The sequence below is a fragment of the Denticeps clupeoides genome, unplaced genomic scaffold, assembly GCF_900700375.1.
Source record: "Denticeps clupeoides unplaced genomic scaffold, fDenClu1.1, whole genome shotgun sequence".
In the NCBI taxonomy this organism is placed as follows: domain Eukaryota; kingdom Metazoa; phylum Chordata; class Actinopteri; order Clupeiformes; family Denticipitidae; genus Denticeps; species Denticeps clupeoides.
The window spans coordinates 71,151-86,731 of NW_021629722.1; the positions used below are offsets into that span (position 1 = coordinate 71,151).

The 15,581-nt window shown below is 48.1% G+C and overlaps 2 protein-coding genes across 6 annotated transcripts; one reads left to right on the top strand and one right to left on the bottom strand.

The window, feature by feature from the left end:
• The first annotated feature begins 41 nt into the window (after nucleotides 1-41).
• Nucleotides 42-9,704, top strand: LOC114772602 (TOM1-like protein 2). Of its 5 annotated transcripts, none has more exons than XM_028965485.1 (16): nucleotides 42-114; nucleotides 691-775; nucleotides 863-941; nucleotides 1,029-1,178; nucleotides 1,523-1,657; nucleotides 1,747-1,905; nucleotides 2,284-2,400; nucleotides 2,483-2,616; nucleotides 3,222-3,270; nucleotides 3,584-3,592; nucleotides 4,292-4,439; nucleotides 4,586-4,700; nucleotides 4,811-4,886; nucleotides 6,151-6,210; nucleotides 7,024-7,060; nucleotides 7,870-9,704. In XM_028965485.1, exons 1-16 carry the CDS (start codon nucleotides 63-65, stop codon nucleotides 8,022-8,024), a joined length of 1,560 nt encoding a protein of 519 aa, XP_028821318.1. In that variant the 5' UTR covers nucleotides 42-62; the 3' UTR covers nucleotides 8,025-9,704. The 5 variants fall into 5 exon arrangements, with proteins under 5 accessions (XP_028821318.1, XP_028821320.1, XP_028821322.1 ...); XM_028965487.1 differs by having other exon boundaries at nucleotides 863-923; XM_028965489.1 differs by lacking the exon at nucleotides 6,151-6,210.
• A 2,679-nt stretch (nucleotides 9,705-12,383) lies between these two features.
• On the bottom strand, nucleotides 12,384-13,451 carry LOC114772613 (forkhead box protein L1-like). The gene is made up of 3 exons (XM_028965505.1): nucleotides 13,345-13,451; nucleotides 12,840-13,050; nucleotides 12,384-12,767 (listed from the first exon to the last, which is right to left on the bottom strand). Exons 1-3 carry the CDS (start codon nucleotides 13,449-13,451, stop codon nucleotides 12,384-12,386), a joined length of 702 nt encoding a protein of 233 aa, XP_028821338.1.
• Between the last annotated feature and the right edge of the window lie 2,130 nt (nucleotides 13,452-15,581).

Below are 15,581 nucleotides of genomic sequence, written 5' to 3' on the forward strand. Positions count from 1 at the left end.
CGGAAGGGGCGTGGCCTCCGCACTTTTCTCCGCCCCGAGCCGTGAGCTGGTTTGTTGTCAAGATGGAGTTCCTACTGGGAAACCCGTTCAGCACTCCGGTGGGCCAGTGCATCGGTACGGTCTGCTCCGCGCTCCTGTACTGAACTGTTGTTGCGATGCGTGGGCTTTTTCCCAACTTATGTATTTAGCGAATAGGTTTTATTCGCGCTATAATGCGGCCACGAAGGCTAACGAGCTAGCGTTAGCATGGCTAGTAATGCTAAGCTGCTGTTGGGTAGGAGCGGCACCAAGACTCGATATAAATATATATGTATATTTTTTTTACCCTTAGATTGCGTGACAGTATACGGTCCGAAATGAAGAAAAATATCATACATATATTGTCTTGCTAAACGACATGGTGTTTACGTCTCTGAGCTCCGTCAGCTGCACAAAGTGTTCAGGTCTTCTGGTGATGCGACCGGTGTGTCTCTATGATGGCACATGCAGGACGGACGATGGGTACAGTGAACAATCGGGCCACAGCAGGACCGTCTTGCTCAAAATGTCCACCATCAGTAACGAGCAGAGGGCTGCGAATGTCGCCTTTCTCGCCTCAGTTTCTGTTCGACTCCATTGCAGCTGCATTTGTGTCGATTGTTCCTGGAATGAATGTTATCGGTGGGTATAAACCATGTCTGTGCTCCTCAGAGAAAGCCACCGACGGCTCGCTGCAGGCCGAGGACTGGACGCTGAACATGGAAATATGCGACATCATCAACGAAACCGAGGACGGGTGGGTGACCGGTTTGGATTGGCAGCACTCGTCTCTGATCCCCCCATTTTCTTACCATAATGCGCCACTGTTCTCTCTGTCACGTAGACCCAAGGATGCTCTAAGGGCCATTAAAAAGCGTCTGAATGGCAACCGGAACTACAGAGAAGTAATGCTGACCTTGACGGTAGCCACGCGCTCGCATAAATCATTTGTAAACGAAGGCTGCTTGTGGTTGTGCCGCGCTGATCCTCCCTCTCCTCCGCCACGTCAGGTCCTGGAGACGTGTGTGAAGAACTGCGGCTACCGCTTCCACGCTCTGGTCACCACGCGGGACTTCATCGACGGGGTGATGGTGAAAATCATCTCCCCCAAGAACAACCCCCCTGCCATCGTACAGGACAAGGTGCTCGCCCTCGTTCAGGTGCGTTTCGGCGAAAGCAGCTCGCCCGCGGCCTGCCGCCCAGGCTCGCTGGCACGGATGCGGTCCGGTTACCTGCCGGGCTTCGGGTTACGTGCGGAGGGTCAGGAGTTTATGGAGCACTTTTGTTTTATGTGTTGTGCATAGTAACTCGTTTCCGGTGTGTCACGGGCTCCTTAAAGGAAATTAGTTGAGGTTGAAGTTTATTGTCATATGTACAAAGTACAGCGTACAGAGCACAATGAAATTCTTACTTGAAAACCTCTCCCACGTAGAGAGAACATAGAAGACATAGTTTGGTTTTTCCGAGTTTCAGCCTGGTTTATGCTCCGCCCTCTCTCACGAAGGCGTGGGCCGACGCGTTCAGGAGCAGCCCGGACCTGACCGGCGTGGTGCACATCTACGAGGAGCTGAAGAGGAAAGGGGTGGAGTTCCCCATGTCGGACCTGCAGACGCTGTCTCCCATCCATACGCCACAGCGGGTTAGCTCCGCCCGCTCTATACGCCTGTGCGAGCGCGAGCAACGGGGCGGCGGTCTGATGTCGAGTCTCTGGTTCATTTTCGCCCACAGCTACAGACCGGCCCGGAGGGTGACCAGGTACTAAATAAGTACAGTGCCCCGCCCCAGCCCAAATCCCAGCCACCCCCCGTCACATCTCCGCCCGGCCACTCCGTCACTCAGATGCCCAACGTCCACATGGCGGGACCGATCACGCCCAATGCTGAACAGGTGCGCGAGATGATCTTTACTTACCTGGTAAACCCGATGTCCGGTCCAATCGAGGGACGTGAGCTGCCATGGCAGAAAAACAGAGCCACCGTCCTCGTCAAACCGCTTCCTTGAATGATTAATGATACACAGCAGCACAGCACACGGTGCACACAGTGAAATGTGTCCTCTGCATTTAACCATCACCCTGAGTGAGCAGTGGGCAGCCATGACAGGCGCCCGGGGAGCAGTGTGTGGGGACGGTGCTTTGCTCTGTGGCACCTTGGCGGCAACCTTCTGATTACGGGGCCGCTTCCTTAACCGCTAGGCCACCACTGGCCCAGAGCAGTGGCTCTGAGTAAAGAGCTGTCCTTTATTTGTCCCTGTCTTCTCGAGCAGATCTGTCGGCTGCGCAGCGAGCTGGACATTGTGCGGGGCAACGCTAAAGTCATGTCGGAGATGTTGACCGAGATGGTGCCGGGACAGGAGGATCCCTCGGACCACGAGCTGCTGCAGGTGAAGCAGGCGGAGTTTTTGCCGGGCTGCTGGTGTGGGGGAGGCGGGGCTCGGGTGCTGAGCGAGGCTGTTCTCCGTGCAGGAGCTGAACCGCACCTGCAGGGCGATGCAGCAGAGAATCGTGGAGCTGATCTCGCGCGTCTCCAACGAGGAGGTGACTGAGGAGCTGCTGCACGTTAATGACGACCTTAACAACATCTTCCTCAGATACGAGAGGTATGCAACACTGTGATCTGAACTGTTAACAGAAGGTTTCCTCCCACCATGCATGTCCATGTGATATACCAACACAATTCTTGTTGATTCATCGATATTCTGCCTTTTTTAAGGCTTTACCAATGGAGCTTGAGTGAATGCAAAGCTAAAGCACAAGAATAGGTCATTGCAATCAGCAATGCATTTTTAAAAAATGTTAAATTGTGGAGCACAAATCATCATCAGGTGATCTCTGATCATGCTCATTATTGGAATATTCCATTTGTGGATCAATAAATTCTATAACAAATTTATTATAATTCTATAATAAATTTCTTGAAGGTTAACGTCGTTTTCTTTGATGCAAGTGCACTAAACACAAAGGTAAATATAAATGTTGCCTGTTGCAGCCATCCCTGGCTCCTGGCTGTATTTGTGTATTGTCCTCTGAGGAGAACCTTACGGCACCATAAACCATGACTACATCAAATTGTGAATGCCGTGAATATTATCCAGGAGTTTAAAGGTTTGAATGTTGAACGTGAACCTGATTATTTTAACAACCACCTTGCATCAGTAAATATGTAAAATGACCCTGTCCTGACAGTTCGTTCTGGTGTCTTTAGATACGAGCGGTTCCGGTCTGGTCGGAGTGCACAGGGAGTCAATAACGGAGTAAGTTTGCACCCATTTGGCCCGAACTGCCACAGCGCGCACAGTCACTGCTGACGTGCCGAAATGCGGTGCATGGGCACTGGTTTTGTCGTCGCCATCGTTGTTGTATTTTCTTTTTCGTCTTTGTCCTCGTCTCCACCTGCCCGGTGCTTATCCCCCCGACTGTCTTGTAGTTCCTGTAAAGCGGACGCACCGTTGTAGTCTCTGATGTACCTGCTGCACACAGCAGAGCCGCTGGACGCATGTTTATATGATTTATCGTGTTTTTCCTTTTCTGTGTTTTTCTTTGTGTGTGTGTGGCGTTCATTGCTAGCTGAGGCAGGCAAGTATGAAGGTCATCCCAGTAGTGTTTGCCTTGTCATGAGCCGCAGCGGTGTTGAAACATGGCTGGCTGGTGTATGGGCGTGTTTCCACTCTGAATCCCTGGGCAGGACGGACCGTTTCTCCGCCTCCCTGCTTGCGAATGCTGCCTGTCCTCCTATGCCCCGCCCCCTTCTACGCCTCCCTCCTCCCCCTGACTCCTCTGAGCCTCCCTTCGCTCAGCGAAGGGCTTCGGATCCCACCGGCTTGCCGCTGCAGTCTCAGTCGCTGACCGAGCCACGCCCATTTCTGTGTCTCCAGTCATAGTCATGGCTGCCCTACATCGGCGTTAACCGCTGACTTCACGTACGGAACCCCAGTTCCCCGTGTTCCTGTAGTGTTCCGTAGCTGCAGCTGTGATGTAGGACAGCCACAGCTCAGCTGGGAGAGGCTGTCCTATCAGGGGTGAAAAGGGATTTAAGGTTGTTCGATGTGCATCAGATTTATTGGTTTACGTGTTCATTTTTATTTAATTTCACAGTAATTTACTCTCCTCTTTAATTTGCACTGCATCATTGCACTGGTTTCAGGTTCTAATCTCACTTAATGCAAATGTCTACACTGTCTGGGCTGTCACATGGGAGGGGGTTTGCTCCGAGGCTGAGAGTGTGTGTGTGTGTGTGTGTGTGTGTGTGTGTGTGTCGGTGCTGTGTCACCGCAGGTGCTCAGCGAGGCGACGGAAGACAACCTGATTGACCTTGGACCTGGGTCCCCTGCAGTGGTCACGCCCATGATAAGTGGGACACACCCATCCACAGGCCCCGCCCATTCATCGCCAGGCACCCTTTCCTCCCGACTCGCTCATTTGGGTGAGTCACCGAGACATCTGCCACTGACCTGTCACCTGTCAGGACACCATGGCGGTATGAAATCTGCAGATTCAAAATGTCATTTGGTGACACGTCAGTTGTAAACTACGCCCAGATTGGTCAGCTGATGGTTCCTCCCTCCTCAGATATGGACTCAGAGAGCGTCAGCGGCACCCTGGGCACCCTGAACAGCCGCCAGCAGCAAGACGACTTCGACGTGTTCGCTCAGACACGAACTGGCAACGTACCTACCTCCAGGAAGTAAGACCCAAGACCCACGTGACCACCATAAACTAAACATGCTCACAATCACTTGCACAACCATTGCCTCACCACACATTACCCTTTACTTGACTGTGTGTTTGTTTTAGTGCGCTTTTTGAAGACACTCAGGCTGCAGGTGGAGTAGCTCCGACCTTGGAGGTGAAACAGCAGAACACAGCAGGGGTGAGAACTCTATAACTTTTTATATTTTATGCCTCAGACCCTAATTTTGGAAGGCACACACGATTTAACCTCTTTGACCTACCAACTTGTCCTTAAAGGTCCCCTATTATGAAATTTTCACTTTGTGAGATGATTTAACATTAATACGAGGTCCCAGAGCCTGTCTATGGTCCAGCAGTGGCTAGAAATGGCGGTCGGTGTAAAGAATTTATTTTGCTTCACCAGCAGCTCAGATGGCCGGATCTGGAATTTGTCCCCTTATGACATCATAAGGGGAAATGTTTCTCATGCTTTTTCTACCCAGAGAATTTCCCGCCCCTCCCCTAAAACATGATCTCCACCGACCGTCATGGCTTCCAAATGTGTGAAGCACTGCAGTTGCTCTGTGATATGAGCACAAAAGTATTTTTTAGTTCTGTCACGTAAGAACCAGCGGGTTCATTTTATTTTTTGGGGAAAAACGCCGACACGACTTCCTGTCTGCACCAAACATTCTGGTTGGTGGATGGGGTTGATGACATCATTTCAACTTCTATAGGCCACTCTCCTCCTTGTCCCGCCTCTCTCCTCCTCATTAGCATTCAAAGCTACAGACGGTGAAACGGCACGTCCTGGGAAATCTCATAGCGGGACTGGATCAAAGTGGCTGGAATTCTGCACCAAGAGGCTACAGTATTAGGGGACCAACGAGACCTAAATAAAAGCAAAACTCATAATTGTGTGGTGGAGCAAGCAAAGAACTAAACTGCACAGGACCGGTGCTCTCCAGGACCCCCGTGGAGATACGAAGTTGAAGTTTGGCACCCTCTTCTGGTGTTTGTGTTGGTACTTCCTGCCTTGCTGGGGGTTTAATTTAACGCTTCAGAAAAAGCACTTCTGTACAAAAAGTAAATATTTCAAAATGTTCCTGCTGTATCACTGTTCACTGCAGGAATCTGAGTGTCAGTTTCCTGTTTATGATGATGATGATGGTATCTGCTGTGTGTGTGTGTGTGTGTGTGTGTCCTGTCATGTGATTTGAGGTTTTTCTGTTGATGACTCTGACCGCCATCCCACTGGGGATTCCTTCATGTTTATTCTTGTCTCTTCTCCATCTCCTTTTTTTTTTTGTTTGTTTTTCCCCCATCTCTGCAGCGCTTTGTGTGTTTTTCGTTTGTAAGTGAAGATATGCAGATATTTTATTTTTTTTTGCTTTGTTTTCTCCCCCCTTTTTTGCATTTTTTTTTTTTGTTATGGGGGTGGTTTCCATGACTACGCTCCACAGGTTTCTGTTGCCCAGTCCTCTGTCATGGATGACATAGAGGAGTGGCTCTGTACTGACGTGGTGAGAAGTCTTTCTTTTCGTTTCCCTTTTCATCTGCAGTTTGCGGTTTTGTTCTTCTCCTTCCTTTCTTCCCCGAGTGTCACTCATTAACCCCTCAGTTAACCATTCACATCCCTTTCTGTTAACTTGCTCTCACGCCTGCCTGTAAATAAGGGGCAGTTTTCTCTCCTATCCCAAAGGGGGCAGCACAACGTGCTCTGCAATAATCACACGCATGTGGAGTTGGAGTGTTTCATCTGTTCTAACTCGCTAATCCACAGTTCTGGAGGGAACTGCGATAAAGAAAGGCATCTGATTCACATCAGTCCCTTGTCGGGAACCTGACCTCTGCATGTTCGTGGAGTTTTGAACAGGGTTTGGTCTGATTTGTGTGTTGTGGACGTTCTGGAGTGTATATGTGCGATGTGAGAATGAAGGGAGGGTCTTGTGTCCCCTGATTTGTTGTCCCCAATGTCGTTCGCATTACAGCATCTGCAATAGAAATGACTCGTTCATTAAACAGATTTAACCAGAGACAGAGCCGCATGGATGCAGGGTCTGATGCTTTTACCTCTAAAGGTCTGTCATTCCCATGCAGGTATTTATGGAGGTTTCTGGCTAGGTCAGAGGATCACAAATTGACAAAAAACTACAATAATCTTGTTTAATGTTTGAGAAATTAGTGAACACAGAGTGATTCATTAAACATTCTGATGCTACAATGTGAACAAGGCTCATGAGGGTGACCTTTGACCCATCTCCTTCGTGCTATCGTGACCGCTCTGGTTTTGATTTGTTTTTCCTCTGTTCTTCCCTTTCTCGGCGTGCCTGAAGAAAGGAGATGGCGCTGAAGAGGGCGTGACCAGTGAAGGTATTATCTGTGTGTGTAAATGCACTTTTTGCTCCTCTGCCTGTCCACGTCCCCTCGGTGCAGAAAACCTCCCCAACGAACTGTCAGTACATCAATGACAGGTCACATTCTGGAGGAGAGAGGCAATTCATTGTCATGCGAGCAAAAGGAGGATCAAAAGAGGCGTGTCATTAACATATTAAAATATTCTTTTTAAATGCCTGGATTATTACGCTTACAGCATTTATTAGATGCCAGAGCACCGTTATTTGATTAACGTTAATACAAGTCCCCAAGCCTGTCTGTGGTCCTGCAGTGGCTAGAAATGGCGATATGTGTAAAGAGTGTTTTGGTCGTCCTGCTTCACCATTCAGACAGCGGCAGCTCAGATGGTCGGATCTGGAATTTGTCCCCTTATGATGTCATAAGGGGAAAGGTTACCTCCCGTTTCTCATGCTTTTTCAACCCAGAGAGACTTTGACGAACCAGTTGGTCGGTGTTGATGACATCATTTCAACTTCTATTGGCCACTCTCCTCCTAGTCCCGCCTCTCTCCTCCTCATTAGCATTTAAAGCTATAGACGGTGAAATGGTGCGTCCTGGGAAATCTCATTGTGGGACTGGATCAAAGTGAATTTCGGAAAAAGACTTCAGATACAGAATTAGGGACCAACAAGATCGATATAAAAGCACTTTTAGGAACATTTAAGAACCCAAAACCATTGCACTATTCAAGATTCAACTGAAAAATAGAATAATCCCATTTATAATAAATTTCATTGTGAATGACCTTAATGTGAATATCATGATAATGGTTCTCTCCTACTCAGAGTTCGACAAGTTTCTGGAGGAGCGGGCCAAAGCAGCTGAAGTGACCCCTGGCCTGCCTTCGCCCCCGAGTGACAGCCTTCCCACGGTGACCAGTGCCACTCCAGCGGCCACTAAAAAGGTGCAGCAGCCTGAGGACAACCTGTTTGCTGTGTAGGCGTGTCGTGGTGTCCATGCTGCCTGGTCCTTCCTCTTGCGCTGCTGTCCCCCCGTCCCCCTCCGCGTCACACCTCGGCACCCAGTCACTCACCACCAGCTCTGCTGCTGTCAACGTTTATGATGGAGGAGTCCTCCCGACGGGTTTCCTCCAGAGTTTTAACACCATTTTCAGATTATTTATTAACCAAAGATAAAGGTGGTCTGCCCTGCTGGAGTGGTGTTTGATGCTTTTTCCTCTCTTCAATTATTCCAATTGACTGGTTTTAATTAGGACATTTCTGTTGTTACTAAGCCAGTCTTAGACAAGGGAAGCAGCAGGCCGCTGCCTGACCTGACCCGACCCACCAACCTGACCCATCCTCAGCAGCAAATCCAGGCTCTGCTGGGTTCAAAGGTTCAGCTTCCTCCAACCTGATCTTGTAAAACACTGGACTTGTAAAAATCACTTTATTTCTTTTCCCCCCTGACTGATAGATGATGACGTGTTCATATAACTGGTACAGGTTTGGAAATAAGGGATGGATATTCATGCAGAAGTATAAGAATAAGGGAACTGTGTAGGATTTAAGGGACACGTGTCTGTTTTTGGTTCTTTATACGACGTGCATTTTATGTCCAGTCGCATTAAGATACAACTCGGCAGCAGTGATTTTCACAACACTAACATGAGACGAGAGACCAGATCAGATTCGGATGGAGTAAAGTGTGTTTCCTGTTGAGCCACGCCCGCTCTGCTAAGAGGCTGGTTTGCAGTGGTTTGCTCCGTTGCACTAAGCGTAGCTGAGGTTTGGAAATGTTCCGGCACTTTCTCTAGTTCTGTCAAATGGAAGGAAGCGCTACGTGGCAGATGGCGCTCACTGAGAACCGCCGGTGGGACTCTTCAGTACCTTCCTTTCTGAATTATATAGACGTACTTATAAACTTCTTTTAAACGTTGATGTTGTGGACTTCAGTATTTCTGTTCAGTGTTTTTGTTTTCTGTGTGTGTGTGTGTGTGTGTGTGTGTGTGTGTGCGCGCGTCCTAGCTCAACCAATGTTGTTTTAATTCATGTCCAGAGCCCCGCTCTCGTTATTTAAATTAAGTAAAGTTAATGTAATGAGAAGGTTGTGAGTAGTTCTGAAGTTGCTTTATTATCGGTGACCACATGCTTTTGGATGAATTAATGAAATTCTTCTGCATTAATGAATCTTCGGTGTCCGTTGTTGAGACAGTCAGCTGGTTCTGGAAGATGAGGAGAAGTCTTTAAACGACGGCAACAGGATATGGATAAATTCTGCATTCTGAATTTGATACCTGATCCGCAGTGTGTGTGTGTGTGTGTGTGTGTGTTTGGCACACACCTAGAATAAGACTGGAGCCCTGTACAGCTTACTGGTGTCTCTGTTCCACATGATTCTGCTCTAGACCCGTATGCTGGTGAGTATGGGGTGTAGAGTCGGGAGAGTTTTGATTGGCCGGACCTCTCTTCCCCTCCTGAAGGACGTTGCTGCTTGTAGAGGTCTCGATAGAATTCCATCCGTTACCTTCAGCTGGAGGGAATGAACAGAAGGAGAAGGGCCTCGTGTGTGTGTGTGTGTGTGTGTGTGTGGTGTATGCAGTTTGCTTCCTTGTTACCTCAACATTTCTTCTGTACCGTTTGACTTCAGCATGTTAAACTCTAATAAACTGTAATGAGTTGCTGTTCTCTTTCTTGTCTTCTTTTTCACTAACAGAGGGCATGATGCTATTTAGTTTTTATATTACATAATTCACTAATTATATTACATATATGTACTATATAGGCTATATATTTACACCAAATATAGTAATTGTACTGAGGATTCAAGGTCAAAGTAACGTGAACCTGGAGAACGTTTATTACTGAAACATAACTGGGGCAGTGGTGGCCTAGCGGTTAAAGAAGTGGCCCCGTAACCAGAAGGTTGCCGGTTCGAATCCCGCACTGAGGTGCCACTGAGCAAAAGCACCGTCCCCACACACTGCTCCCCGGGCGCCTGTCATGGCTGCCAACTGCTCACTCAGGGTGATGGGTTAAATGCAGAGGACAAATTTCACTGTGTGCACCGTGTCCTGTGCTGTTGTGTATCACGTGACAATCACTTCACACTTAATGTTCCAGAAACTCCGTTCTTATTTAACAAAATCATGGCCATTCCCGGAACCTGAACATTCTAGATCTTCTGTAACTTCAGTAAATCAAGCCCAGTACAATTTAGAACAAATGTCCCTATTCACCCGAAATCCAGCTGTTCTGTTTATTCCGTCAGCATCGGTTCTGACCCACGGCTTCATCACGGCGTCCTCACGGCTGTCAGATTTCCTTCCCTTCCATCACCGCAAGTCATTCTGTGAAGTGGAACCGCTCTGCTGCCAGTTGCGGGTTACAGTCGCTCATCTGAAGTCGTCGGCTCGGGGTTCGAACCGGCAACCATAAAAAAACTAGATAATAAATGTTCACCGCCAACCAGCGTATTCATGAGCTTAATAACCTGATTCTGACCTTTGCCCTCTCTCTCTCTCTCTCTCTCTCTCTCTAAACCTGTATTTAAAAAGATGGACGTTGGTCTGCATCCGCACTCCGCCATCGCTTTCCGAGAATGCAATTATTAAACATGCGAAAAATGGAGAAAAAAAAAAACCCAAATGAGCACTTTGTGTTTGCGACGCGGTGGCCGCATTGTCGTCGCACATCGCCGGTTTTCCCAATTTCTCCCGCTGTTCGGCCGCCAGCGAGCGCGGCGCTGCGTAATTACACCATCAGGAAGCCGTTAGACAGTCGCGAGGCTTTTGGGCCTAATTGGGCCCCGCCGCCTAACTGCGCCAAAGATGGCCGCCGCTCGGCGGGTACGGACCCGCCGCTCGGCGTCCGCAGGCCTGGGAGCGCTTTATGCTAAGTTAATTTACCCAAATACGTCCCGCGCGCGGCAGCGGCTTTGCCGGCGTCGTTAATAGAAACCTGCTGATCCATAACAGGCGTGGCGCTCCGCGATCGCTGGGGGGGTATTGTGCGCTTTATTTCTTTATTTATTCCCCCCCTGAACATTAATATCAGTGATCGATCGGACGATTTGCAAGCCGGCATAAGGGCCGTTTAATTATAATTGCATCAGGAGTGTCGGCGCGGTGGCGCCGGGATTTGAATAAGGTCACGTCTCGCGCTCACCCCGCTGCTGTAGCGCTATATTAAATGCCACTCATGTTAAGTGTGTCGAAACCCCGTCTGATGTAGGCACAGCAGAAAATAAAGGTTAAATTGAAAAATGTCCCTTCACCAGCGGAAAGGCGGGATGATTGATACTCCGGCGGAGGAAAATAGATGTTAAGCGGAGCCCGTTTTTGAGGCCGCTGCCTTTTACGACGGCCGTATATTTTTAATGGGGTATTCAGATCAGCTCCCACTCTCACTCCAGCTGAAAAGGTCAATCAGGTGGATTAGAGGTACTTGTACGAAGGTTGGGCCGGATAGATTTACAACAATTACACTTTTTTAAAATGCCGCGCACACATTATTACTATTTATTATTAGTAGTATTATTGTTTCTGAGAGCATTCTGCAGAAGACGGACGTGTGGGGGTCACAGGTCACAGGTTTTATTGGCTTGCAGGTTGTTCTGCTTTGACATCTCATTGATTATCATGTAGAGAGCACATGCCTAATATACACCGTTATTCTGAGTCCACCAGGGTTGGGCCGCCTTGCTCATTAGAAATGATTAATACTGTAAAATCGGACATGGTCTCTAAATCAGCGCTGTACAATCGGGCTCCAAAATAATTCTCATGACGGCCTGGCCTCAGGTGTGGATCACGGCGCTGCATAATTCATTATTCATTCATTTTAATACAGTAGTGCATCTCAAAAAATATCATTCCCTGATTTAATATTAAAGGCAAACCTTCATTTTTTGCTACATTAATTACATGTAAAGTGTTTTTTGGGGGGTTTTGTTTGGTTACATCACGATATATTTATTCTCTCAATACGTGGTTGGGACCGAAAGGTTGAAGGTTCGCCTTTTTTAATGAAATAAAAACCGTATTTTGCCTCTTTGAGACCAGATAAGAGAGTAATATTGATAATGTGCCCAACCCTAGTGTCCACACACCAGTCGTGTTCGCGGCTCCTTTTCCTCGGGTTCGTACGTTAGAACCGGAGCTCAGCTCCCAAACCGGGCCGCGGTGGCCCTTCAATCAATAAATTACTTTAATCACGTCTCAACAACACCGGCGCTCCTTCAGTCTCTCCGGGGGTTCGAGGGTCGAGGGACACACACACACACACACACACACACACTCGCGCACTGCTCCCGCCCGCCGGGGCCTTCCGGAACCGCCCGCACGTTCCGCAAGGAGAAGTCACAGAGTCCAGAAGTGCAGGCTGAGGTGCTGTGGTTCTAGCAGCGGGACGTGGGGTCCCGCGGCGCCGTACAGGGGGGCCCGGGCCGCCGGCGTGGGGTCAGGGGTGGACAGGATGTAGTCAATGCTGAACTTGATCTCGGGCTCCGGCTTGCCCGACGCCGCGGCCAGCTGGCCGGCCCTGAGGCCCGGGTTCGGGGGACAGGCGGTGTCCGGCGGCTGGTGGGGGTCGCCGGACGGCTCGCGGAAGCCCATCTTGACGTTGCGCCTGCGTCGGCGTCTGCGGAAGTTCCCGTTCTCGAACAGGTCCAGCATGGACTCGCATCCCGAGGCGAACGTCCAGAAGTTTCCTTTCCCTTTCTCATTCCCTTCCGTCCGGGGGACCTGCAGAGTCATTTCACCGTCACTCACCGTCACGGGCGGCCGCGGCGCCAGCGAGAAGCCGTTCACACGTACCTTTATGAAGCAGCTGTTGAGGGACAGGTTGTGCCTGATGGAGTTCTGCCAGGCTCTCTGGTTGGACCTGTAGTAGGGGAACCGCTTCATGATGAACTCGTAGATCCCCGACAGGGTGACCCGGTTCTCGGGGCTCTGCTGGATCGCCATGGCTATCAGGGCGATGTAGCTGAGCAAAGCCAGATAAACTCCACAATTTAACCTTGTACAGCTACAGACAATATTTCCAACAACTCCTCAGTTCTTTGTGCTTATGTATAATCCACTGATCACACGTGAATCAAGAATTCCAATTTTCAGAAAATGTTCCAATTGTGCAATTATGTTACAATAATGCTAATAATGTAATAATGTAATAATAATGTAATAACAGTGAAAAGCAGGATGGAATCAGAGGGTCCTTCATCGTGCCCACCAGAATCAGCTGAAGTGACTTATTGAATATCAATAAAAGTAGTGATGATTGTTTATGCATATTAATGAGCATTAAAAGGGGCGTATTCACCTGTAGGCGGGCCTGCACATCTTCTTCTCCTCGTCGGAGCTGCAGCTCGGGTATCCGTCCCCGTCGTAGTTGAAGCAGTTGTACGGATACTGGGAACGATCGAACATCGTGCTGCGGCTCCGGCTTCCTGGCCAGGGACTCCCCGCCCGCGTCCGGCCCGGCGCACTTAACGGGGCTTACCGGGGGTGGGCGTGGCCGTCCGGGGCCACGCCCCTCGACGGCGGGTGGTCCGCTTTTTTTTTATCGAGGCAGAAATCCGACATCAACAAACACGCCGCCGGGGTCTCCCTCTCTCTCTGCGAACTTACAGAAACTTCAGATGCGATCTATAATGCGACATAATGGCCCAGAAATTGCGCTTCCGTGACTGAAAGGAGGGACCGGAGCATGAAGGGCGGAGGGGGAGAGAAACAGCCGCCGGCGCGGCTCCGCCGTGTGTGGGCCCAATTAAAGGCGCGTAATTACGCGGAGACCCGCGCTCCCATGTCCCCATGTCCCCAGAAACATGGCCTCTCCACACCAGCCATGCGCTTGGGGACCACTTGTCAGGAGGTACGGCCACCTTGTCCCTCCTTTGATGGCTGGCTTGTGTGGAGGCCTTTGCTCTGGGTTTGATCTGATTAGGAACTCTGGGCCTCTGAGGTCCCTGTCCCTTCAGATGTCAAGCCCGGCTGAACTTCCGGCCTTCGCGACTGGAAGACATTATTACCCGGCGCTCTAAACTGAGCCAAGGGGCAGCGGAGGTTAAGCAAAGGTCACAAAACCCGACAGCACCCAGCAGAACATAGTCTCAGTATTATTTTACCCATACACTACAGAACTATTTACTTTATTAACCTAGAGCTGCAATAGCAATTTGCATAAATGTTAAACATAAAAACACACACAGGACATAAATATGAAGATATATAAGCAGAAGCACAAACATTTCAATTCCTTACCATATAAGGCAGTTAGGGGATGGAGATCTAACCTCATTGGCTCTTTAGAAACCTTTATTTTAACCTATATTTTTAACCTATATTTCCTTTTATTTATTATTTTATATTAACCTATATTTCCTTAAAATCGAATCCATAAAGTGATTCATAGCTGCAGAATAACCAGTCCGTTTTCTTGTAGATGACCAGGAATGTTAACGTGTTACTAATGCATATGCATTTTTTGGGAATGATTTAAATCACTACAAAACAATTAATAGTATTAATAATAACAGTAACTATAGTTACAATTATCATTATTATTAATGCTAATAATAACAAAACATAGAATTTCACAAAAACTATTTGTTGAGGTTAAAGTCCACCAGGTGATTAACTGTCATTTATTTATTCATGTATAAAACAGAAGTGACAGAAATGTAAAAATGGTTCTTCATTCAATCTTTTCTTGTGAAGCCTTTAAACTAAATGTTGTTGTTATTACTGTTTTTTATATTATTACATGAACAAATATGCAAATTAAAACAGACGCAGTGCTTTGCTTGAACCATGAAACTTTTGGCCATTTTGTTTTATTGCACTTTTACAATGCAGCAAAAGAATGAAAAGTTTTACAGAAGCATGTGAAGAAATCAAAAACCGAGCAGAACTGCAAAAAGCCGGTAATATCGTTTAAAGCTCGTCTGTACCAAAACCACGGCTGGAAACTCAGAAACAAAAATGTGTGTAATGCTTCTCGGACTACAGTCGACCCCTCTTCCCCAAATCTAACAGCTAGACCCGATATACATTTATACCGCTTATTCTTTACATCATTTCTTAAAATTAAGCTCACCCAAAAACATTCAAGTATTCCTATTATTGCACAGGCACTGATTTCAGCTCTACACACACACACACACACACACACACACACAAACACCCAGCGCTACTCGCACTATCAAATCTCGACTGGATAGAAACAGTTTTTTTTTTACATCAGATCTTCCAAAAACGATTTACAAAAAGCTCCGCTGCAAATCAGCATTTTGTGCAGCACATCGACAACCTGGAAACTGAAAAGGTGCTCAGGAGACGTGTGGAAAACGAGCATAGAAATATTTCATTCAAATGTGATGATGATGATGATGATGGTGGGGGGGGGGTTCTGTACACTGGACACTGGGTCCAGGCAAACATGCCTTTCTTCGGACTTGTGTAGATATCAGAGGATGGTCTGATATGTCAGATTCTTCTTTATTTTAATTAAATTGATGAGCGGAACGCCCTCGGTCAGTACGGTGAATTTGGATCTTG

What these genes read in the sequence shown, in the direction of transcription:
- LOC114772613 (XM_028965505.1), bottom strand. Translation starts at nt 13,451, where the DNA reads ATGTTCGATCGTTCCCAGTATCCGTACAACTGCTTCAACTACGACGGG. An exon ending in ATGTGCAGGCCCGCCTACAG is followed by an intron (nt 13,051 to 13,344) that starts GTGAATACGCCC and finishes TATTGTCTGTAG; the next exon opens with CTGTACAAGGTTAAATTGTG. An exon ending in TCAACAGCTGCTTCATAAAG is followed by an intron (nt 12,768 to 12,839) that starts GTACGTGTGAAC and finishes ATGACTCTGCAG; the next exon opens with GTCCCCCGGACGGAAGGGAA.
- LOC114772602 (XM_028965485.1), top strand. Translation starts at nt 63, where the DNA reads ATGGAGTTCCTACTGGGAAACCCGTTCAGCACTCCGGTGGGCCAGTGC. An exon ending in AGGTGCTCGCCCTCGTTCAG is followed by an intron (nt 1,179 to 1,522) that starts GTGCGTTTCGGC and finishes TCTCTCACGAAG; the next exon opens with GCGTGGGCCGACGCGTTCAG. An exon ending in TCACGCCCAATGCTGAACAG is followed by an intron (nt 1,906 to 2,283) that starts GTGCGCGAGATG and finishes CTTCTCGAGCAG; the next exon opens with ATCTGTCGGCTGCGCAGCGA.